At 41.1% G+C, this 25,190-nt stretch overlaps 1 protein-coding gene across 1 annotated transcript in view; it reads right to left on the bottom strand.

Moving 5' to 3' along the window:
- Nucleotides 1–5,101: 5,101 nt before the first annotated feature.
- The window catches only part of zswim5 (zinc finger, SWIM-type containing 5), a 46,252-nt gene continuing 26,163 nt past the window's right edge, over nt 5,102–25,190 (bottom strand). The window contains exons 2-14 of the mRNA XM_058749920.1: nt 18,661–19,017; nt 17,172–17,320; nt 16,595–16,745; nt 15,317–15,493; nt 15,052–15,228; nt 14,328–14,474; nt 13,913–14,050; nt 12,066–12,323; nt 11,273–11,408; nt 9,837–9,994; nt 9,590–9,753; nt 9,048–9,129; nt 5,102–8,665 (exon numbers count right to left, since the gene is read on the bottom strand). Coding sequence (XP_058605903.1) covers nt 7,803–8,665; nt 9,048–9,129; nt 9,590–9,753; nt 9,837–9,994; nt 11,273–11,408; nt 12,066–12,323; nt 13,913–14,050; nt 14,328–14,474; nt 15,052–15,228; nt 15,317–15,493; nt 16,595–16,745; nt 17,172–17,320; nt 18,661–19,017 — 2,957 coding nt within the window. The 3' untranslated portion in view covers nt 5,102–7,802. The remainder of the gene's footprint in view (nt 8,666–9,047; nt 9,130–9,589; nt 9,754–9,836; nt 9,995–11,272; nt 11,409–12,065; nt 12,324–13,912; nt 14,051–14,327; nt 14,475–15,051; nt 15,229–15,316; nt 15,494–16,594; nt 16,746–17,171; nt 17,321–18,660; nt 19,018–25,190) is intronic.

Here is a 25,190-nt window from a genome sequence, read left to right as displayed (position 1 = left end):
AGGGGCTCCTGGCATTATTTTTAATTGCGACAATGAATCCACTAAAAAAAAAAGCTGAATTCCCCAAGGTCTCCTTTAGGAAGCCACAAGGGGGATGAAAGTGGGGGTTTGGGCTCAATCTCTCAGCAAATCAGCAGGCCTGAAAATCCAATATGTTCCTGAAGACAGCAGGCTGTACATCATTTGTCAGGTCCTGGCACTATCACTGCTTTATCAGATGGGAGGGTTTTGGGGGCCTTGGCCTAAGATTGATTTGAAATTTTGGGGACGGATTTCAAGTTAGTGTCAGTATGGTGGAGTCCAACTTGTAAAATCGAAATGATTGATCATTAAAAATGTGTTTATTCTAGGCTGCTTTTCTTACAATGTCATGTTAACAAAACAAGTGTGATCATGTAAGTGAATTTTTGTTAGGGAAAAAAAGGTCCATTATTTAAAGCAGGGATGGGCAACTTTGATAGTGACGAGGGCCAGCATTTTTTCTCCTTTATACCAAGGGGCAAGATTACTAATCCACATCCACACATTTTACACCGTCTTACTCAATTTCCTTTTTATTGAAGGAAATTAAAGTATAATTAATGTAATTTATTTTTAATACTTTAATAAACTTGTGCAGTTATGCTAATTCAGAAGGGAAACTTTGTTGTCAGTTGACAGCAATATTACACCAAGAAGCCAATGTAAACATCTCAACTGCATTGTCTGTGAATTTTCAACAAACAAATGTACAGAGGTCCTATATTTTTTTTTTTTTTTTTTTTTTTTAGTGGCCTACCGAACTTTCTCAAAACAACTTAAAGATAGTTCACCCAAAAATGAAAATTCTGTCATCATTTACTCCAAACCTGTATGAATTTCTTTGTTCTGTCTGAACACAAAGGAAGATATTTTGAAGAAAGTTTGTAACCAGGCTGTTTTGGGGCACCATTGACTTCCATAGTAGAAAAAAAAAAATACTATGGAAGTCAATGGTGCCCCAGAACTGCTCTGTTTCCCACATTCTTCAGAATATCTTCCTTTGTGTTCAGCAGAACAAAGACATTCATACAGGTTTGGAACTACTTGAGGGTGAGTAAATGATGACAGAATTTTCATTTCAAATCAGATTTAAGACCTGCACTTTACATTTCAGCCTTTAAATAATTTTTAAGAAAAGGAATGAGTCAAAAGTATCAATTATTATAATCATTTAAACAATTATTATCAATAGTCACCTATATTAGATAACATTTAAGTATTTTAGTGTCTTTGTTAAGAGTTTTATAATGCATTAGCTTCTTGTCGATCCACAGGTTGCACAGAAATCACTTTCAATACAAGCAGGTTTCTATCAGGGTTGCCAGGTTTTCACAACAAATTACCCAATTGCTAGCCCAATCGCGTTTTGAGGTGGGTCCCCCGCATTCCGGGGGTAATATGTTTTTGGCGGGGTTCCCCTGGTAAAGTTTGCATTTTAGGGGCTTAATATCATGGTATTGGGGTCACTTAAACCCGCGGACATGGAAAAACAACCCGCAGCAAGTGTTAAAGTAGCCCAGTTCCGCAGGAAAACCACGGACTTGGCAATACTGGTATCTATTGGTCAATGCTGCAAATGTGTAATCAACTCGAATCCGATGCAAAATCTGCATTGGGAAATATTTCACCCTCAAACGACATTCCCAAATGCGTGTTACTCAGTGTACTGAACCAAATGCTTGAGTGAGTGAATAATGCAATGACTTACTCAAAAACGTTTGTTGCCACTAATGGTATATATCCCCAGTTACACACACTACATCCCCGGTCACAAAAATGAAAATTGTGTCATTAATCACTCACCCTCATGTCGTTCCAAACCCGTAAGACCTTTATTCAGCTTTCTGACCCTTAAACAACAAGGGTCCTACCACGTTCTCGTAGCTTCATAAAATTACGGTTAAACCACTGATGTCACATAGATCATTTTGTTGTTCTTGGTACCTTTCTGGACCTTGTGGTAGTTCTGTTGTTGTCTATGGAGGGTCAGAAAGCTCTCAGATTTCATTAAAAATATCTTAATTTGTGTTCCGAAGATGAAAGAAGGTCTTACGGGTTTGGAACGGCATGAGGGTGATTGCTTAATGACACAATTTTCATTTTTGGGAGAACTATCCCTTTAATGACTTGATAAATATAAACTGTTATTTTTACAATTGCTAAATTGGGTGCTAAATGTGTAATATAAAAATAAATGTAATCTGATACTAGATGAGTACTTTACCTTTATCTGTCACATCTTGCACTCTCCACGTACAAACCACAAATTGGATTTAAAAAAGAAAACATTGAAGCCTCAACTTTTTTTTCCCACCACCTTTGTTTTATTCAATCTTCTTCAAGTGCTGGAGAGTGAGGGGGTAAATTTCCCTCTCTACTTCCTGTTCCCTTATTCCCTATGGCATTCGCAGTGACCTTTGAACTGTTTGTTTGTTCCCTTCAGAATGGAATCTCACTTAAAAGGGATAACTCACCCAAAAATTCTGTCATTAATTATTCACCCTCATGTCGTTCCAAACCCGCAAGACCTTTGTTCATCTTTGGAACACAAATTAAGATATTTTTGATAAAATCTGAGAGCTTTCTGACCCTGCATAAACAGCAACGCAACTATCACGTTCAACATCCAGAAAGGTAGTAAGGACATTTGTTAAAACAGTCCATGTGACATCAGTGGTTCAACTGTAATTTTATGAGGTTGCGAGAATACTTTTTTTGTGTGCAAAGAAAACAAAAATAACTTTATTCAACTTTTTCTTCTCTTCCGTGTCAGTCTTTGATGCACGTTCAGGAGAGTACTGTGTGTGCATTCCTCTGCTTGCAAACAAGGCACAGCACATCCGGGTTCTCCGTCAGAACACCGGCTCCAAAGACTCACACAGGGAAGAAGAAATAGTTGAATAAAGTCATTCTTTTTGTTTTCTTTGAGCACAAGAAGTATTCTCGTAGCTACATAAAATTAAGGTTGAACTACTGATGCATTTATAACACTATAGGCTTACTTGGTATTACCTTTTCATAAAATAACAAAAAAAAAAAAAAATAGTGGGTGTTTCTGGCTGTGGGAGAATCTGACATAATTCTCTCCGACTGCCGTTACCAATCGCTCACTATTTTCCTGTCTCATTGAAGACAAAAACAGTGCTTTTGAATTCTTGGAACTCCGCTCAGCCAAGCAAATTCAAGGACTGGAAGTAATTTGTATAATGTTACATTAACCACTGTATTGTGTACATGAATTAACAATGAACTCATTAACAATGAGCATATTTATAGATTTCCATAAACCTAGATTAATAAGTGATGTAATTGTTATTAAAAATGTGTAACCAATTACACATACCACAGCTGTTCAGCTTGATCTTTCATTCGGTTCATATCAAAATATGTTCTTTCTTCCGTAATCCACTACAGCGCTCCATTCCCACTCAGCCCACCCCACCTCCCACCTAAAAAAAGTCCCAAGCTGCCCCACCCCTCCTTACCCAGTCTTCCGACACCCCAATTACAGAGGGATTCTGGGAAAATCAGAGCAGCAGAACAAAGCTCTGCAAATCAGCTCCCCTATGAACACAATATGTGATTACGCTGACAGCAGAACCTGCCATGCAGGGTGCAAAGGACAAAGCTTCCTCTCACTGCACAAACCTGCCCAGGAGCACAACAGTTCTCAGAGTTGCCTGACAGGCTCGTGTGCTCCATGACTACGTTTAGACGTCCTCCTTCTCAAGATGGGTTGGGTTCTAATTAAAGAAAAGCCTCCGTAACATTGTTACACTTATAAACAATGCTTGTTTTCCCCCACCAAGCCCAACACCTACTCCTCGCTCCAAACTGACAGGCTCAGCCCATGCTGGAAGCTCACAACAAGGTGGGAAAGCCAATTACTCGTCTCTCTTTTCCTGGCGTGTCACTTCTGCTAAATCACTGAGCTAAGGAAATGCCTTCTCTTTGCAGCGTGTCTAACAGAGCCAACCCCATCCATATTTCAGCCGGCAGCATTGCCATGCTTGACAAACACTTACTCAGTGGTCCTCACAGGAGCGCGGTGCTGCATTGGGTCCAAGACACAATGAAGAGCAGCAGCTGTGAGGGACCCTGATGGATGGGATAGTTTGTATAAGCAGGCCCAAAGAGCATTGTTCCTGTCGACTGCATCTCTAACACAGTCGATCACTCTGACACGAGGTTTTCCTAGAGTTTATTGTGATTCAGATGCTGAGGTTCTAAAGTGGAGACAGGAGGAGAGCTGGAGATGTAGTCTGGACAAGATGTGTGATGGTATCAAGCTTTCTTTGCATAACTGCAGTGATATTTCTGACCTCATGACACCAAAATTTGAGCTGTGTTAACATACAGATTAGCATAGGTGTTCAAAGCTAAATAAATAAATAAATAAATAAATAAATGCTTGCTTCTGCTTAAGTATTTCTCGCCGGGGGAAATGGGGTTTAAATATATATATATATCCCTTCACACTACCACTTTTTTTTCTGTTTTTAAAAAAGTCCATTTCTTATTACATTTTAAAACAACTTATATTTTAATATATAATTTATTCTTGTGACTGCAAAGCCATTACTACATTACTAAAAAATTATTCTAATATGAATTATCAATTTTGAAAACAATTTGTCACCTTTATAAGGTTCTATCAGACATTTTTGTCAAAATTGAGTCACATATTCTTATTCTGACAACTTATTTACATTATGTGTGGTTTCTTTTTGAAGCTGTGAACATTTTGGGCCTTTTTTTTTTTAAGAAAACAAAAAGGGTTCTACAGAATCTACGGTCTATGGAATGCAAAACCACAATGTTTCTTTTACAGAATATTTTGATGAATAGAAAGTTCAAAAGAACAACATTCTATGTATTTGCAGCCCGGTAGCAGTAAATGCTACTATTGCAAGAGTCTCATATAATGGGTTTAGCACCTACACAACTATTAATTTAAAAAAACAAAACAAAACAAGCCCTTCAATGCGCCAGTTTCCTGCTTCAAGAGGAAAAACATCACAGGAATAAAAGTTGCACTTGAGCTAGCTGTATATCATATTAAATTTAAAAAGAGGCAAAGACGTGTTTCACACTTTATTCATAGAAAAGCACTGAAATTCAACACAAATCATATAAAATGGTAGTAGCATTACATAAATAGTAATAAATTTTTGTTTATAGACATTAGCTCAAGAGGTTGCACAAACAAAAAGTGTTGATGAACTATACTTTTGTGGCAACAAATACTGGATACCTTTTTATAATTCAGTAGCACAAAGAGGCGACAAACACTTTCCCTTAAATTAAAACGAAACAAAATCAAACAGTAGATGAACTAGTGAACAATCTCTACCAGCGATTATTTTTTTCCTTCTAAACTCTAGGGACAGATCAAAACACTGGTACAGTTAACACATACAGACACTTAAGAGTATGGAAGAGAGAAATCAAAAGCCAGAGGAGGTTATTCTCTTTTTGCAATGCCATTGGACCAACTAGTTAGCTACAGAAAATGCTCGTTTTTTTACCTTTTTGTTTTGTTTTTTTTTTACTTTTTTATATATTTTTATTGTTTTTTAATCGAACAGGCAGCACTATTATCATTCTGAAGATGTGTTTATAAAAAAAAAAAAAAGAAAAGAAAAAAAAAAGAAATTTCCCTAATCTGTGAGCTTTCTCTCAGGTCCGTCCACTGAGCTCCCTGACGGAGCTGGTTGAGGAACAAGGGCTGCATAACGTGACTAACACCTTGCGGTTCGAGTATGCCACAGTTGAGGCAAGCTATTATAAACTTTGAAAACAAACCTCTGTGAACAAAACTAACCAAAAGTGGAAACCAGCAAACCATTTAAATGAAAGTGACCGACCTTAACCAACAACATAGAGAAATCTCCTCAAGATTTAGCCATTAATGAAGCATCTATCAAAGTCTCGATCAGGCAATGGTAAGTCGCAACCTCAAAACAGACCTTATTGCCCTCAAAAAGCCCCAATACAAGATAATCACGTGGACTGTGTCAAAGCGAAGGAGAACAGAATAGCAGACGCCCTTCATCCTTGTTCGGGCCAGTTGAAGGTGTAGGTCCGTTTTCTCTGTGCTGTACTCCACTGACATTGGCAACACAATGTCCTGAAACACATGCAGTGCTTTCAGAGAAGACTATAAGGCTTCAAAGTAAAGAGTTGTACATAGATTAAAGGCAAAGTCCATCCAAACTCGAAGCTCGTGCAGATTACTTTACTTACAAGATACAAACGGTTGAATTTTGGGAGAGCGCCCCACCCCCGAGCCAAACAAGGAGAAAAGACGGAGGAAGATCAGGGTGAAGAGGGCAAATCGTGAAGTGGTTCTGCATAGTCTGTTCATAAACATTTGTCCTCTCCTTTCTTCTTCTTTACATGCTTCCTCTTGCAAAAATGTATTACAAAAAAATAAAATAATAGAGGATACAAATTAAACAGTAAATCAGAAATGTACACAGGAGCACCTGAGAAATGTTTCTGAAGTCTTTCCTCTTACGGTCGTCACATTCCCAGCCCAACAAATTCAAGTATCCCAAAAGAAAAACATACAGTTATCATAAATAATTATAACTTTACAATTTTTTGAATTGACACTTTCATATTTACAATATCTTAAATGCTTATGCTACTATTTTTTTTCTGTTTTGTTTCTTTAAGTGATTCCCTGAGAACGGAGTTGAGCATCTCTTTTCTCGTTTCCTCTCTTCTCGTTTTCCTTCAGATGGAAGCCGCGGAGTGCATTCTAAGTGTTCGGATCCACTGGGGCACTTGTGGAGGGCGGAGGTCATGGAATGTGGAAGATATTACGGTACAGTTTAAAGCCAGCTAATTCCTCGCTCTGCTTTTGTCCAATGCATCTATACATTTCACCTAATTTGTACACGTAAGTAATTGCTGATCCGAATGCGTCGTGTAGGGGATGGAATTTAATGAAGTGCTAGTACATATATATTATTACTGCTACTCAATCTCACACAAGTCTTTTTGTTTCTGTTTTCGTTTTTCCACTGAGAGGTAACAGAGAAACATATATGGCTGATATTGATGGGTAAATATCTCTGTTTCGTTCAAACTCAGCAAGACCAGGAAACAGCACGGAAGGACCGAGCACACTGTCTTCCTCGCGCTGAATTTTCGAACAGAGATTAAGATGAGCCGCTAGAAACAAACACAGGAGAGAGGGGAGGGCTCACATCTTGTGGCTCGTTCGAGTCGTGGTTAGGAGGTTCGGCAGAGTGTAAGTTTGAGGTGATGTGCCCGTCTCACTCTTAAATCAGGCCTTTTCCAGAGAGAGAGAGAGAGAGAGTTAAAGCTGATCTGTAAAATACGATCGAGGTATGAAAATAACACTGTGTGCGAGTGTTTCAGGAATGACCGTTTTGATTCGAGTGTTCAAGCCCCTTCCAAAACCAACCAAACGCCTCCCCCACGCTCAAAATTTACCACAATAATCATTTGGTTTCTCTTTATGTGCCACTTTTACATTTTTATCACAATATCTTGATTAAACGAAATCAAGAACGAGCCAAAACAAAAACATAAATGGTCATAATTACAGTTTTTTCTTCTCCCCTCCACAGGTTCGACCTGGTAGAATAATTTAGTGAACAGGAAATGTTCACAATAAAAAAATGAGACGAAAACAGATCAAAACAAATGAATAAAACTTAAAATTTCACCAAAGATGACCAAAAAAAGGAAGAATAAAATAATGCCTTAAATAAATGAAGAATGAAAGAAGAACGAGTTCCCCGCAATCAACCGAAACGTTCCCGTACCAACATCATGAGTTTCTTCTTGCCCTTATAGATCTGTTTGAGGTTGTCTATAAACTGGGCGAACTGAATATGGCCGTCTTGGGCCAAAAGGAAGGTCTCGCGTGCCTTACTAAGGAACTCGATGAACTCTCCGTAGTGGCGAGGGCTGATGTGCGTGAGGCGAGAGTGGGTGGTGTTGATGTAGGCGCTGATGGTGGCGTCCAGTAGCTGTCTCAACGGGGCTTTGTCAGTGCTCATAAGCTTGCCCGAGTTACGTCTGCCAGGGATGCCGGCCAGGCCGGGGGCCGTCATTGTGCAGCGCCGCAAAATGTCCGAGAGCACCGTGGCGCAGTGAACGCTCTTGACCACCAGAGGGATGATGGCGGCCAGCTCGTTCTTGCCCAGCGAGTGGCTGAGAGCACAAGCCCACAGCACGTCGTTGATGGCCGGATGCGTGTCTTGGTTGTAGGCCAGGTTCAAGTGGGTCATGGCGAGAGACGCCAGTTTGAAGGCTCGAAGGGGGTAGCCGCGGTGCTCCATGTAGCGGGCGATGGTGAAGAGCTGAGAGTAGGTCATGCCCGTGGAGGCGGCGTCGATGACTATCTGGTAAGCCGTCTCGAAGGCGATGTGGTCCTTCTCGCAGAGGGTGAGGGCGGACAGGGCGCAGTTTTGGGGGTCCTTCATGGCGCACTGCAGGGCCAGGGTGCGTGCGCAGCTGGCCAGCTCCTCCCGCTGTGGGTAGTCGAGGCTCAGGCGCAGGATGGTGTTGTGGGACATCACTGTTGCTGCCACTATGCTGGTCGCTTCAGTGGGCGTGAAGAGAGTGTACCAGCTCTGCAATATGCTAACCAAAGCTCTCAGACCTGCAATGAGACAAAAGAATCAATCAGAACAAGTTTTGCTTGTGCTTCTACATGCATTTAGTAACCACATGATAAACAACTTTCAGGGAAACAATTGAGTGTTTGAAGGATTAAATACACATTGGAGCATGGGCAGAGGTCAACTGTAGTCTGATTAATGTGCATACATGCTGGACAAAGCTGAGCTACAGTTGCATTATTTAGGTCAGTTAGTTTGAGTTTGACAAAATGGATTTCAGTCAAACTGCAGGGTTTACATGACATTTTAAAAAGACAAAACTATTAAAGTGCATGTCAGTGTCTTAAATTAAATGAGTGTTAATTTAAACCTGGCAGGAAAAAAAAAATTATAATAATAAAAAAAAATCAGTTTGATACAGACCGACTTCAGTAGCACATGTGACTAACCAACGAACCATCTCCCGCCGCCTCCAGTTGAGTGTGGAAAGAGTCATCCTCATCACCTGCAGAGAAATGTCATATTACATTAGACAAACAAAAGATTAGTGTACTGGAACTAATACACGCAGTGTACATAAAAACACTGAAAACTATTAAAAATAAGACCATTATATAAAATGAGACAATAAAAGGTTCAAATTGTAATGATATTTCACAATATTACTGAATCACTACTGTATCAAATAAATCCAGTCTTGATGAATATGAGAAACTTGTCAAAAGCATATTACTAAAAAAATCGTACTAAGCCCAAACTTTTTTTTCTCTTTTTTTAATGTCAAAAATGTAAACACATATGCACATTAAGTTAAACATCAGAGCACCAAAAAAAGCTCACTGAAAAATTTAGGGTGACCTTAACTTGATTACAACATGCATACTTTGTGTAGGATCACGCATGTGAACACACTCACTGATGAACGAAATAAACCAGACACCACATAAGGATAAATTTAGATTTACCTGAAGGCCGAGCTCCAGAGCTACATTGAGCAGTGTGATGTCAGGAGGGTTATCTGCAGGAGTAGCGATCTTAAAGGCATCCTGGGCCAGTTTAAAGATGAGGGAAGAGGAGTGAATGTGCTTCTGAATGGCCTCCAAAACAGTCCGCAATCTCAACATGTCACCTAAGACACAACACAGATTTCTCTTAGCTAAACACTGGCACAGCACATAAAAGTTTGTTTAAAGTGAACCTCACATGACTCACCCTTAGCAGCAGTAAGCATGGTGGAGGCCAGTTCACACTGCTGAGACTCCAGGTGGCCCAGTGTGAACCAGCGTGGATATCTGCTGGGCACTATGGAGATGCCATGGTGAGGGTGTCCTACATCACCTGAGGGAGCTGTGGACTCCAGCACTGGAAGCCTGCAGTGAACATGATTATTCTGGATTAGTCACACATATAAGACTCTAGTTATTCACATAGCCTATAACAAGACTGATATATAAGCTTAACTTTCTGTTACTATGCACTGTTTTCTATACTCAGTTTACCCAGACTTGATTAGCAGAATACTGTGTGCTATTTTCTGCTAGCTCTGTCTGATGACAAGTGAATAGAAATAGCGCTCTACGCTCTGCTACTCCTGCCTGAGAAAACATATCAGACCACAACCAGCTCAGACTCACAGAAGGTGCGCAGAGGGAGCAGTGCTATTGATTGTGTATTAGTGAGGACTGTGATGAGCTAGACTCAGATAATGATGCCTCAGTGCAGATATACAGTAATAAGGTCCCACAGAGGCTTTATATGGCTGGAGTCAGTAAGGGTAACATCACGTGGCGATTCAGTCTAATGTGAGGAAATGTGCTCAATAAATAAAGGTGAAAACAATGCACACATTTCAAATGAACATGATAAACATGACAGAGAAGAATCTCCGACACTCTTTTGCAAGTTGCTGCATGATGGTGTGACTTATGAATGCACGTTTTCTTTCCAGTTCTGATGTACACTACTGTTGACAGTAGTAATGTTTAGGTTAGTATTTTTTTTAAGAAATAAACTTTAATTCAGCAATGATGCACTAAATTGCTCAAAACTGACACTTTTCAACATTGATGATAATAAGAGCAGCAAATCAGCATATTAGAATGACTTTTAAAGGATAATGTGACACTGAACATTAGAGTATTGGCTGCAGAAAATTTAGCTTTAAAATCATATAAATAAATTACATTTTACAATGAATTAAAATAGAAAAAAGTTATTTGAAACTAATGATATTTCACAATAATGTTTAACTATGTTTTATCAAACACATACAGCCTTGGTGAGCGTAAGAGACTTTAAAACTAAATCTTTTGAAAGAGCAAGTTTGTGTGGGGCATTACAAAAGGCTCATCCCTCTTTTTTTTTTTAAAGGAAAAAATAAACTACAGAATTTATTTACATCACAGCCATTTGCTACTTGCTATTAAGTTGCAGGTGTTTTAGGGGGAGGGACATTCTCATCCTAGAGAGAATTTGATTGGACATCAGTGCTGTACAGGATGAGTTGACATCCTGTTTTGGTCTGTTTTCCCACATAAGACAGACCGAAGCGCTAAAAGTGAATTTTGTAAACAATTAGGATATTAGAATATATAAAAACCCCATGGCTAATACAAATGGACTTTAGATGGAGAGAAAAAGAGTCTCACCTCATTGCACGAAGGCCCAGTTTGTACGCCAGGTCTGTGTCGTGCGGCAGGAGGGCGGTGAAGAGGTACTTGGCAAACGTGTGCATGGGAACACTCTCTCTGTGGATGACCTCCCCCAGACCACTGAAGGGACCACCTGGACATACAGAGAGAGACAGAGAACAGCACATCAGAACTGCGCTGTCCGTCATATCAGATTGCAGGGTTGAGTCAGGCTTGATGGACAGGAGGCTGGTGAGTCAGTGAGGGCAAACACAGCAAGTGAGACAGAGAAATCTGAGTGGAGTGTATCGCTGGGACGGCTGGGGAGGACGATGAGAAGGCAAACAGGCGGCAAGGCCTCATGGGCTTTGACAGAGTCTGTCCTCCCTAGTAGCAGCGCAGATGTCTGCTCTAAGGTTACACCGCGTGTCAGTGGGAGGCTCAGATGCAGGGTGGCCTGTTTTGGGGAAGGGAGTTGGGGACACTGCAGAGGCCAGCCTGCAGATCTTTTTACAGGCATAGCACTCCCTCTCTCTCACACACACACACACACACACACACACACACACACACACACACACACACACACACACACACACAGACAAACACACACAAACATATCCAGGCTAGAGATAGAGGAGGAAAAGATAAAAGTAGACAGCGATCCACATGGGGGAAAAAGGTTGTGGGAAAAGCAAGAGAACAGTAAGGGGAGGAAACAGCTCCACACAGGGAGGATAGGGCCTACAGGGTGATGACAAGAGCAAAAGGTTGAAAAGTAGACGTGATATTGAGAACAAAGAGTTTGTACCTTCTAAAAGGAGGATGGCTTGTTTGCGGAGTGTCTGCACTAATACATCATCCAGCTCCATCTCTTGCAGCTTGGCCACGATCTGCTCCTCGTTCCGGCACACCTTGTCCTGGGCGTACAGGCCCTCAGGCATTAGCCGCTGCTGCCCCATACCCATCAGCGCCACCTCTAGCGCCAGCGCCAGGTACGACTCCCCTCCATCTGGACATCCCCACACCGGCACATGCTGGTACACTGGAGGCTTGGGTTCACCCGAATCTATTTGGAAACAAAGTGGTGTTTGTCAATGTCAGTTTATAGCTTGTTGAAAACGTTCTTTTTGTAAAGAAAAAGCAAAGAAATTTTAGGAAATAAGGCAAGTACATATAGACTACCATTCAAAAGTTTGGGGATGGTATGATTTTTTAAAATTCTCTAATGCCCACTAAGGCTGCATATATTTATCTGATCAAATGTACAGTAAAACTAATATTGTGAAATATTATTACATTTTGACTACATTTTAAAATATAATTTATTCCTGAGATGCAAAGCTGAATTTCCAGTCTTCAGTGTCACGTTATTCTTGAGTTACATTTCTTAAGAGTGATGAAAAATGAGCTGCTTAATATTTTTGATACTTTTTTCAGGATTCTTTGATGAATAGATGGTTCAAAAGAACAGCATTTATTTGAAATTTCTGTAACAATAATAAAAAATAAAAAATCATTACTGTCACAATTTTTAATCAATTTAATGCATCCTCCTAGCTGAATAAAAGTATTTCTTTCAAAAATAAATAAATAAATAAATAAAAGCTCTCACTGACCCCAATCTTAGGTAACATATAAAACACCACGGACTAAGTCATCTGTATCAATGTCTAAGGATATCTGCACGAAAACGGAGGAAAAACACCATCTGTTTGGAAAGAATTTAGACCCTCATCACCAGCTCACTTAAATCCCCCTGGCAAATTTATCCTGTTGGCCAATCCTGTTTGTACAGTGGGCAACAGACAGGGATCAATGGGTTCACCGCCATCTTGCTACACTGGAAAACAACATCTCTACTGGTATCTCACAATCAGCCCACACAAACCAATTTAACCGAGTTACAGTGTTCTATCCAGTGATCTGGTTTACAGTAAACTACCTAAGTAGTAAAGCAGAGGAGTTAGAGAGAGCATTGTTTTGGCTTTCCACACTGCTGCTGCCGCTACAGCTGCTGTTGCTGGTCCTGCTAAGCTAAGATCCTGACCTTCGGACGTTCGGATTGGATAAAACCAAGAGTCCGCCCCCATCCCAGCACATGCCAGATGTTTCCAACTGTGCAACAGAGTCAAACAAAGAGCTATGCTCTCTAGCACACATACAAACATACAGTGTAATGCACAACAGGCGCACACACAACAAGCCAACACGACCGCTACAGTGGCGTGGCCAAAAGGGGAGCGCTACGACGGGACAAGCGCACAGATATGCACAAACTCTTCCAAGTCACAGTACCATTTGCCAGTATTATTCAGGCACACAATGCCTCTCTGTGGGTTCCTCACTACAGGAATACAATGGTCGACACTTTCCATTGGCCTGAGCTGGGAGGGATGTATGGAATGCAAATGCTGATTGATTTTATACGTTTTACACCACTGAGTGGGCAGAATGACCTTTCTGATACAATGGCACCCCTTAACACTGCTCAGAAAAGGAAGGCAATTGTAAAGAGTGAGGAGATGGGGCTCCAGCAGACTGAATGAAGCTCTCAAAGACACAGGCCAGTTGCTGAGCGAGGAACCGAATAATGCTCAAAGCGTCTCGGAGAGTCGTAAAAGGACAGAAGCCCAATGACAGCCTATAATTGTGTACCTCCGGTATCCATGGTATTGTCATCCTCCACTCGACACGTCTCTGTGAGGGTGGCGAAAAGGCAGCCAATGGGGTCGAGGGGGTGGCCCACCCAGCCCTCCAGATTGGTGGTGTTGGTCATTCCCCTCTGCAGCAGTTCTGAGGACACACAGAGAGATATTTACTTGAATTAGGAACATATGCAGCATCAACACCTCAATACTTAAATTACCATGAAACAAGCACTCTTTTTAATTTTAAAAGCACACATGACTGTTCATAAAATTTATGTTCAAAAATTAAAAGTCCTGCAGTTTTCTTTTAATGTCTACATATACACGTAAAAATGGTCACTCTCAAAAAGATAAGGCTTCTGATTAACAATAAAGCACTTGGAGTAAGGCCGTATGTTATACAAAGCAGATCAATGTGTTACCTTTCTTCTGATGCTTGTATATGTCTAATTGCCGTTGCTGTTGTAGCCGGAGGGTGTTGATTATGGCAACAGCCAGTCGCAAGGCTTCTCTGGGGTAACCATGCGAACGCAGAGCATCCACCCTGGCGCATGCTGTAGGCACGTGATCTGGAAAGAGTCACATGACACAGTATAAACATGGTGGGAGGCTCCTTTCAGATGGGACGGTTTCAATTTCAGACAAAATTGTAATGGAAGCTCATGCAGAAGTGAAATCAGACAGATTACAACACACAGCAGGAAGTGTCTTACTGAGAGGGACATTTCCTCTCAGACTTAAGGTCCTGTCACACCAAGAACGAGAACTATGATAACTATATTAGTGTCCACACCAACCCACAGCAATATTCTTTATATTTTAAGTGCATGCTGCAGGTACGTCATCTGTTGATTTAAATGTTCAGGCTCATGTAGATTCTAAATGGCTGTCATTGTTTTTATTGTTCTTCAGCTGGAAAAGTGATTGCAACTATATTGTATCTCTGTATCATTATTGTTATAGCTGTGGTATGGACTTTCCTATTCTCATAGAATTAGAGTGATTATTAAAGCTTTATAGTGGTGCGGTCGTGCCTTTATTGTTCAGAGTCTGCTGTAGGAAAAACTTGTATTGACAGGCTGCTCTGAACAGAATCAACATGGACAAACATAGCTTGAAATGCCTGAGAAGTATGTAAATATGTACCTAGCCACAGTGGCAGGCCCTGGGGGTTGAAGAGCAGGCTCTCTCCCTCTCTCTGGTAGGCCGGGGACATGTAGAAGTCACTACTGATGATTCTCTGCAAGTGACTATCCTGCCAGTGCAGGTCACAGGCCTCCATTGCTCTCGTGAACACCGTTCTTCTAGGCCGGGCCAGTGAGTCTACGCAGAGTAAAACATAGTTATGTGAGCAACAGACATTGAGATAAGTGGATAATTTCACGTTTGGATCAAATGATCAGAGGCTTACCCTGAGCCAGGTTGCTCTGTGGCAGAGCGTTGGTGATGTTGGGCAGCTCACTGCCATAATTGCCGTCCTCTAGAGGGCAGATGTCCATGTCTCCCCATTTCTTCAGCTGTCTCAGCCAGCCGCTCTTCTCTTCACTTTTACAGTGCGGGTTCAGCACGATACACACCCACAATGCACCTGCAAACCCACAGCGCACAGTCGTCTTTATAACTGAAGTGTGGCTTATAAATGAGTGAGGGAGAAACTAAAAAGGTAAAATGAGCATAAAAGGATAAAGAAAGGAGATTTTAGGTTGCCACTTTTCCCATTTTTACATACTTTTTAACTGGTTTAGCTTTGAAAGCAGATTTTGATTCTAAATGTGAAATGGAAAATCGGCGCATTTAATAGATGAGGCTCTAGCGCATCAACGTCAAACACTGGCATTGGGGAGCATATGAAATTTGGCAGGTGTAGGGTTGTCTGGTGGGCTCGTGTAACTGGCGTTGCCTTTTTGTATCTAGGTAACAGATGGCTGGCCTGCATCTTTTTCCATTGCTGTCATGTACACGCAGCCCTGATTGGCCAAATCGCTGAGCTCCGGCCAATCAGCATGGCTGTCAACTAAAACACTGAACTGTCTTGCACATTTATTAGACGCTCCGGTCACAGTGATGTGCCTGCTCTTGCAAAATCAGAATGCACGGTCAACACAGCAGGTGCGCCTTGTTTACAGCTACAACCGTTTCGAAGGAAAAGGAAGCCAGAGACGCAGCTCTCAAATGAGCCTCTTCAGGATGTGCTCTCATCAACCTCTTTAAATGGCCCGATCAATAGGAGGCAGCTTTAAAGCTCATTGATCCTGGCCCTTTCTTGCCATCCCGATAGATGTGGGCGGCCAGTCCTCTGCATGTGCCTGCAGACTAAGTCGTGCACTGATCCACTTGCCCTGACTGAACTGCTGCAGGTCAGACGGTGCACATGCACGAATGTGCTTAAGGCTACGGATATTGAACCAAGGAGCAGAAGAGTAAGTGCTAATGATTAAGGTTTACAGAAGAGAGATGAGGATGGGGCTAATTTGACCTACACTGCTCAAAAAATGTGATTTGGCCTACTAGGACATGTTCCTGGATCATCATGTGTTGTTGATAAAGGAACCACATCCTATTAAACAGCCATAGGCCAAACCTTCTATCTAACCCCTAAAATCTCTGATCAGTTGATAAAAATGTTGTTACAGGACAAACAAGGATGATGATTGAGAAACATGACATACAGGTTAAGAAAAAAACTCACCCAGTTCGTCCCAGAGTTGTCGGCATTTGTCGGTCATGCCTGTGCCCTGTTGTCGCCACAGAGATAGGCGCGGGTCAGCCATGAACTGCTCCGTGATGAGCGTGAGCATCCGTGCCCCATTTGAGTCGCGCATCCTCAGCATTTCCCTCACCTGCACAAAAATCCTGGTTTAACCTCATGCATCACGTGCAGGACTAACACGCACCTGTATCTAACACAAACTAGCAGCATATTTTGAAGAAGAAAGCCAGCATAATTACAACATAAAGCATCTTATACAGGGAAAACAGCACAAGTGTTTTAGCTGAAAGGACTATGAGATCTGAATGCTTGTGTATGTATCCAAGCACTACATTCAGCATCAATATCAAGGGCTGTAGTGCAGTCCTTCAAATCTTCAGATAGCAGACAGGTAAAGCAATGAACTGCGCTGGCTATTGAAAATAAGAGGCATCTTGACATTTAATTAAAATACATTGATTTAAATGGGCCTCCTAGGATTCCATGGGCCCATAATTCACCATAATAGCACATTTCGCACTGAGCATTTCACACACAGAAAGCGAGAGCGTCTCACCTTAGCAAACATGGAGTTGAGCTGCTTGCCTGAGCCATAGTATCCTCCCTGAGAGAGGAACTGCTTGACCTGTTCCCTCACTTGCTCTTCGTCCAGGTGCCAGCAGTTCTCATCATCAATACTGGCCCCTGCTGTGGGATCCGGGGCCCCTGGGAGAGAAATACACCCGTTTAACTTTGGATACTTTCAGCAATAACACATATCATTTATCGGTAGAAAAAACAGAGTGGAAGCTTGGGTTACAAGCTTATGCAACTCAAAAACAGACAGAAAAAAAAAATCTGCTTGTACACATTAACACTTTGAAAAACAGCAGCTCCTGAGCCTGCTTACTCTAAACCACAGCCTAAATCAATAATATCACTTCCTTTCGGCAGAATACCCTTTTTTTTTTTTTTTTTTTTTTTTAAACCATTACAAACTTGATAATACCACTGAGGTGAGTCAAATCATAGCTATCAAAGTTTGATTTTTAAAAGATTGCTTCCCATTGCCACTGTGATTTGCAAAAGAAAAAAAAAAGGGTAGAAAAGCCAAATGCATTAGAGGCAATCACTTTATCTGAGGAAGGTCTTACTGTATTTTCAATATGTCGATGCACTTTAGGTTTACAACCCCCCCATTGCAGAACAAAACACATCAGCACATTCAGCCCTATTGAATTCCACTTAAAGACACCATGAAGCTGCTTCATATACAGACTGCACAGAGAGTTGATCTGCCTACTGGACCCCTTTGGGTCCCCCTGTGGGTATTAAACGTATATAAACGCTATATATGGAAGCGAAACGGTTGATTTTGCATTGCTTGCACGTTTCCCTGTCCTTGGCATGTGTTATACGATAAGAAGATCCATCTTGAGTTAGAGATTAGCTCTTAAAAGGCTTGGGTGGACTTAGGGAAGCAATAATAACTTTCATACAGTAGATTATCATCAGTGTGTGACTTAAGCATTGGTGTTATATACTACGTCCATATCTACAATGTACAGGATATCAATGGAGCCAGCTGTGCTGGATGTAAAGTGCTTTGAAATAAGAGCGCTTGTTGTAATGCTTTAGATTGTGGTAGACTGTAACCCTGTTCAGCATAATAGTAAATTATTAGTGTACTTAATGGCTTTATAATGGCAGCAATGGGCTAGTGAGGTGCAAGCTGCTATAAACAGAAGGTGCTGTGTGTCCTTGTATAAGCAGGCCTCCAGCGTAGGTGTCCTTTTGCACTTTTGATCCAACATCTTGGCCGGTTAACACATTCTGCACATTCCGGATTCAAAGTGTAGCCACTGATTAAACATTGATAAGGGGCTTCTGCCTGACCCCTTCATTCCTATTTAAAACAAGGTCAGAGGGCAAGAGGATGCACTTCCTGGTTTCGGAGGCTCCTTGGATAAACGATCAGGAAGAGTTGTTTTTTTATTTTTGCACAATGTGTTGAATAAAGCTTTCAAAAGGGTGGAAACATGTGACTCTTCGTTTATGCTGCTCACCATGTACTTGGTTGATCTCAGAGTTGGAGGACAGGATTTCATCTGCCAGTTTTTGGGCGGTGGGCAGCACTTCCGTGTGGTGGGCTGTGATAAGGTACTGCACCAGCTTTTGCAGCTGGTCTCTGTTCATCTGGAAGAGTGTCTCTGAGATGGGCAGCCGCAGTTTGACTTGCTCGGGTTTGCGGATGCGGTATAAGGACAGCGCAACCACATGCGCGCAATAGAAGATGTCTCGGTTGCCACAGCCGCACGTTACTGACGTGATCTTACAGCGGTCGAAGCTGATGGCCACCTTATGTGTTGTCTCTGGCTCGGATTGCGTTGCCGGCTCGGTGACTGTGCCACTGAGGTGAAAACCTGCATAGGAAGAGCAGAGAGAAAAAGTTGAAGTTAATTATGACATCTGTTGTCATTTGAGTAGCATATGTCTTTCATTGGTCCTAAACAATTCTCTTGCTAACAGCGTGAACGTAAATGGATCTGGAGGTTGTAAGTCAAGATTGGTAACCAGGAATGGCTAAAGGCAAATTAGATTGCTACCAAATCCACATCTGATTGTTTGACTGTACAAGAGACTAGTTTGGTAGCCAGTGGTTACCAAACCGCAAGATATGCGAGATGCTATCCAATTGCAGAGTGCTATCTCCAAATCCTAGTAGATCGTGCTACAGTAGAGCCCTATAGGAAATTGGTCCTTAAAAATGTCATTAAAAATCCATAACTTTACTCAAAAGTCCCAAGATATATGACGATACATACAAATAAAAGCCTTTTTTGGTGATTATTACATTAGGCAATTATTTGGTCTGCAGCGTCCTAGAGAACCAAATAGCTAAAATCATGAAGGAAGAAAGACTGTTCGCATGTCTTTGTGGCCAATAGGAGGGCTCATTCTTCACTTTGACTCTTAAATTATTAATAATGGAAGGCAAAGGAAGGGGGTTGGGGGACTAGAATTACTGTATCACTCTAAACCATTGCAATAGAGCCATTCATCACAATGCCCAGGAAACTACATGGGTTCAGAGATCATTTGAATCTCAAATCTCTATGCACGCTTACAAGTGACAGAATCAGGATCCCATGTATCCTTCTAGAGTCAACAGCTGAAATGATTCAAGGAACAGGCTGTCGACAGGAACAGGCAGGGCAAGTCTCATTCGTTACCACCCCATTTGTCCAGAAACTTGTCCAGCTGACGAATAAAGCCTCTGTGACCAGAACAAACTGCACCAGAGCTAGAAGGTGTCTTTACATGCGCCCACATGTATACACACATGTGCAGGGAAACAGACAACCGCACACATCACAATTAATTCTAGGGTTCGGCTGGTGCGACAGGGGTGCCTAATAAGCATGAGCAAAGCCGGCTGTTCCCTTGCCAAATCCCACAAAAGGCTTTTCCAGACGAGTTCTTCTGAGAAGTCGGCCCCCTCCTCAGCCCCGAGATTTTGGAGAAAAGAAATCCGACGTCCAATTTACTGCCAAACCCTTTCAGGCACAGCCAACACAACAGAGCCATCTGATTAAGGGGAGTTTATGGTGATGTCTGTTTTCATTTTGATAAAAGACAGAAAAGGAGAGGGAGTGCCCCTATGTGTTGCAAATTACTTTTGGCACAATGCAGAGTTCAAAGTGAATTTGGTTAGAGAGACAAATGTCCACAGGAGTGTGTAAGAAGGGAGTGCATTTATAAGGTTCATTTTTCTTTTAAGGACTACGGCAAGAATGATCAAACCGTGCGTTTTCATCGTGCCACAACTGACGTTTCTTTATGAAGCTAGCGCAGCTCTGAGGCACTGATTGCGAGCTTGCTGTAAGACTGATCCGGTTTGCAAAACATGACGTATGGAAGGGTTTTATGGTAATTTTTTTTTGGCAAAAACTTCAAACGTGTTAGGCCTAATGCACGTTTGCAAGGCAAACAATGGATCATCTTGCCTACCACAACATATGCAAAGACTGAATTGTTTTACATTTCAAAAATGCCCTAGGCAATGAGGGTGCCTTCATGTGAACCTTTGCATTATCAGATCATGCATCATCTTGAACTGCAAAAACTACAGTTGAGACTAAACAGGCCTGAATTTGAACTGGCTATCACCATCAGTTTGCTTGATCTTTCCAACAGCCGAGTCGCATTAGTCACATGAAGGACACATCCCACCCAGTATCAAATGGAGCCGAGTGAGCCTCCCTACAATGATAATGTTTAACGGTAATGGTGGCTGAAATAAGTACATTTCCCAGCTGCTTTTAAGAGGAGTGATTCTGCTATCCTGTGCTGACCGAGTCCACCCCTCCTATGTGTCATCCTTTATCAGATACAGAATCGGCTTTTGCAGAGGGATGACTTGGGGCTTTTATGTTCATGATAAAGAGTAAGAGTAAGAGACAGAAAAACAGGGAAATATAAAAGAGAGAGAATAAGGGTCTCATGTCCACAGTACAAACAGTCACACTTATACACTGAAATTTAATGCTCACATTTCGGGTTTTGTTTAAATATTGTAATAGTACCAATAATAACAACAACAACAACAACAGCATTAGTAAGCACAGCTATTACAAAATGTGTTGATCAGTGACAGTGGATTTCTGAACGACATATGTTAGGATCGGCCATGACGGGCATCTATGACGTGGTCCATAGGCTCATGTGACAGGGGTTGCATTGGAGAGAGCACGCATCTGCTACTGATGGACATGAAGAGCCCTCCTTGTCTTTTTATTCTCTCTCTCATATCGCTGGCTCCCCCCCCATCCTCTCCACCAGGCCTTTTGTTGCTCAGATGCAGCACTGAATGCTGCTCCACCATGCTCTCCACAACTGCTCTTTTCAGGCTAACCTCCATCATGGTGCGAGCATAGATCGGACCCTCCCCCCACCTTTAGAGGCTTTTTGATCATTTTCTACCTGGGTGAGAGGAAGGAGGACGGATAGAGAGAGAAAGATGAACTGTGCTGGGAAATGGAGCGAGGATGGATGTCATAAGCAGATGGAGTGCCGTGTCAGTCAAAATGAGCCATGCAACGTCATCTAGAAGAAATAATGACACTGCTGTAGTTAATATCAGTCATTCTGACCACACAAAGAAACTCTTGAGCATGTCTGCTGTGTCCGCACCAGGCACAACAGATGATTTCGTCATTTTTCAGAGGCCTGCTAAGCTGTACAGAACATTTAAGGTCCATTCACGCCAAGAACAATAACTTTAACCATAACTATAATAGCATTAGGGCTGTGACGGTGAGGAAATTTCCCCAACGGTTAATACCGATAATACCGGTATCACCGCGGGGTGGGGGGTGGGGGGTTTCCCTCTTTTTCTCGCTTTCCTTCGCTTTTAAATAGCTTGTAAAAGCTGGGTGCGCATTTTACTTTCACTTTAAAATTAGCAGCAATTCAGCATCAATTCAAGCAACAACAAAATACAACGTCAAACTCACTTAGCCTATATATAAAGTATAGAACTTGTATTAACCATGAAAAAAAACACACCATGCTATAGGCTATGCCTAATATAAAATAACTTAACTTACGCAAAGTTTAAATAGGTATACAAAACTAAAAATCAGCAAACACCGTGGAACCAAATAAATAAGAAACGTAGTACGTTTATTAGCAAAGCAAATAAAAAAGCTTGGAGTCATGGCATAAACCTTGATGTAGGGATGATCGGCATCGACCGATAATCACATTTTATGACTCGAACTGTACTCACTACACTTGGCCGATCTCATGAACCGATCGCAATTTGATGATGTCAACGCGCGAGGACATAGGCCTACATGATGTGTGAGGACATGAATGATTTGGCACCGCAGTCATGTCACCGCCGATGTGGAAATGCTATGGCGTTTTGAGAAACAATGAAAAGTTCGCTATTTGTTGTGTATGTTTTGCATGATGATATGATGAATGGTTCATTTTTAACAGCAGATTCAGTGACGTTAGAGCTGATCTGCACATCACTGCACGTGTCTGCGGCGCATTACGGCTCCACGGCCACCGGAGATGATCGTGGCCGGTCTAGTCAGTGCTTGTGTTTATCAGCCAGCCACGGCACGTTTCTGAAGCGGCTCTCCGCGCTGCTTGGCTAAAAATAGTCTTTTGTTGGTACCGCGTGGAGGACGGAACAAAACCTCGTCGGAGCCGTAACATAATACGCTGATCGTGGGCTGCTTTTAAATGAACATTTATTTATAAAACAAAATATCTTCTTTGGCCGTATTAGCCTACTCAATAGCATTAACACAGGCTTTACTCCTTTCAAACTTTATCTGGAATGTCACCATTTCTGTCACTGCAACTTCCCAATCAGGCGAACACACACACACACACACACAAATGAAATAATCTGATGAAAAAATGTAGTTTACAAGTGACAGAAGTTTATATTTGCATCATTTTTCCACCTGCAAATAATCAAAATGCATTTATTTTTTAATCGGAGTATCTATTTACACTAAGTGCAAATAGCTGCCTTGATGGCAGAGGCTATTTACACTTACTCCGCCCACCAACGTGTGATTGGGATGGTCAACATTACAAAAGACTGTTAACTGTTGTCAGCTCCGGTGGCGCAGATTGGTAAAATGTGTGTTGTACTCATTTTAAAGCGATCGACCCGGGTTCGAATCCGCATTTTGGCGAACTTTTTAAAAATAAATTCAAATTTCAAATCACATCAGAAAAGCATTTATTTTCAATAAAAATGAAGGAAATAACCAAAAAGTTGAAAATAAAGTATCGGGTAGGGTTAGGGTAGGTGTAGGGAGGGCTTTATTGTCCCAATAAGGTGGCATCCATTTAATAATTTGAATTCAAATTTACACTCAAGTTATTATTGCATACTGTTTTATAATGTACTACAATACTGAGGTGCAGATAATTGCCGCTATTTGCAATAAGTAGTATAAATAGCAGAAAATCCTGTTATTTTAACATCTATAGAACCTATAGCTTTTTGCACTTAGTGTAAATAGCATATCACTAAAAAATGCTGATATTTTCACTTGGTGTAAATAGAATCCTTGGCTATTTGCACTTAGTGTAAATAGCATCTATGGCTAAGAAAATATGCTATTTACACTTAGTGCAAATAGCCGCTGCCACTTTATTACCCGACCCGCAGATTATCCGCAGCGCCCGTGGATATAACTGTGATCGAACTACTCCGTTTTGTTCTTTCAGTAGTTTAAATGTTTCTATTTCTTTTTTCCTCTTCAGTCTTATATTTGACAGTATTAAACCTTATGAGTTACATCAGACTTCTCCATGTTGGAGTTTAAATGTTTCTATTTATTTTGTCCAATGTTAAATTAAACCTAATGTGTTGCATCGAACTACTCCAATTAGATTTTTTAGGAGTTTAAATGTTTTTTGTTTTTAATTAATTTTGTCCTGCTCAGACTTGTATTGGACAATGTTTAAGTTACATTCTTAATTTCTTCTCAATTTTAGGAGATTAAATGTTTATGTTGTCCTCCACAGTTTACTATTGGATAATGTTTATATAAACCGTGCGAGTTGCATCACTGCTCCATTTTGTTTGTATTTATTTTTGTCATATATTAAGTATCCTGATATACATAATGTTTGCATAAACCCCATTTTAAAGGCATATTAAAATGTTCACTGTATAAGGAATAATTTTTGTGATTATTTACATAACATTATCACATATGTTATATAAAGCTTGCCTTGAAGCCGTATCGGCCGATCACCATGACAAGAAATCGGTACTCGGTATCAGCTGCAAAAATCCTGATCGGAGCATCCCTACCTTGATGTCAAATAAAATAAATAAATTACACAGTTTAAATAAAATAAAAATCAGCAAACATTGTGGAACCAATTAAATAAGAAACAAATGTTTACAAAATCATCCAAAATCACCTTAGATAAATGGCAAATGGCAACAGGCTTTTCAAAATCCAAAATATTGCCAAACAGGCGCTTTTGCATTTCGTTTTGAAATTAAATCATCCGCTGTCGTCTTGTCTGTCTCACTTCACTCCTCTTGTCGGTCAGCTGGACTCAATTCATGTGATAAATGAAATCTGATCTGTGATGCGACTGTCATTCGGCACGCATTCAGTTCTTAATTGTAGTGTCTGTTCTCTAACTGAACTAAATGATTTTTATTACTATAAAAAAATCAAAACGGCGGTAATGGGCGGTGCCACGGTGGGCAAATGACATAATGGTGTTGCGGCTTAACACCGGTAACACCGCCAACTATTGCAGCAAGCATAATTAGCGTCCACACCAACACAGTAAAACAATCTGTTTATTAAGTGTGTGCTGCAGATATGTTGTCTGTTGGTTTAAATGCTCATTCATTAAAGGGGTCATCGGATGTCCATTTTCCACAAGTTGATATGATTCTTTAGGGTCTTAATAAAAAGTCTATAACATACTTTGGTTAAAATTTCTCAATGGTAGAGTAAAAAAACACCTTTTTTACCCTGTCAAAATCAGCTTTGTTTTCAGCAAGCTGTTTTTTAAATGCTAATGAGCTCTG

The sequence above is a fragment of the Onychostoma macrolepis genome, chromosome 02 (genome assembly GCF_012432095.1).
Source record: "Onychostoma macrolepis isolate SWU-2019 chromosome 02, ASM1243209v1, whole genome shotgun sequence".
Classification (NCBI taxonomy): domain Eukaryota; kingdom Metazoa; phylum Chordata; class Actinopteri; order Cypriniformes; family Cyprinidae; genus Onychostoma; species Onychostoma macrolepis.
The sequence above is the reverse complement of the archived record's forward strand: the minus strand, read 5'-3'. Positions and strand labels throughout refer to the sequence as shown.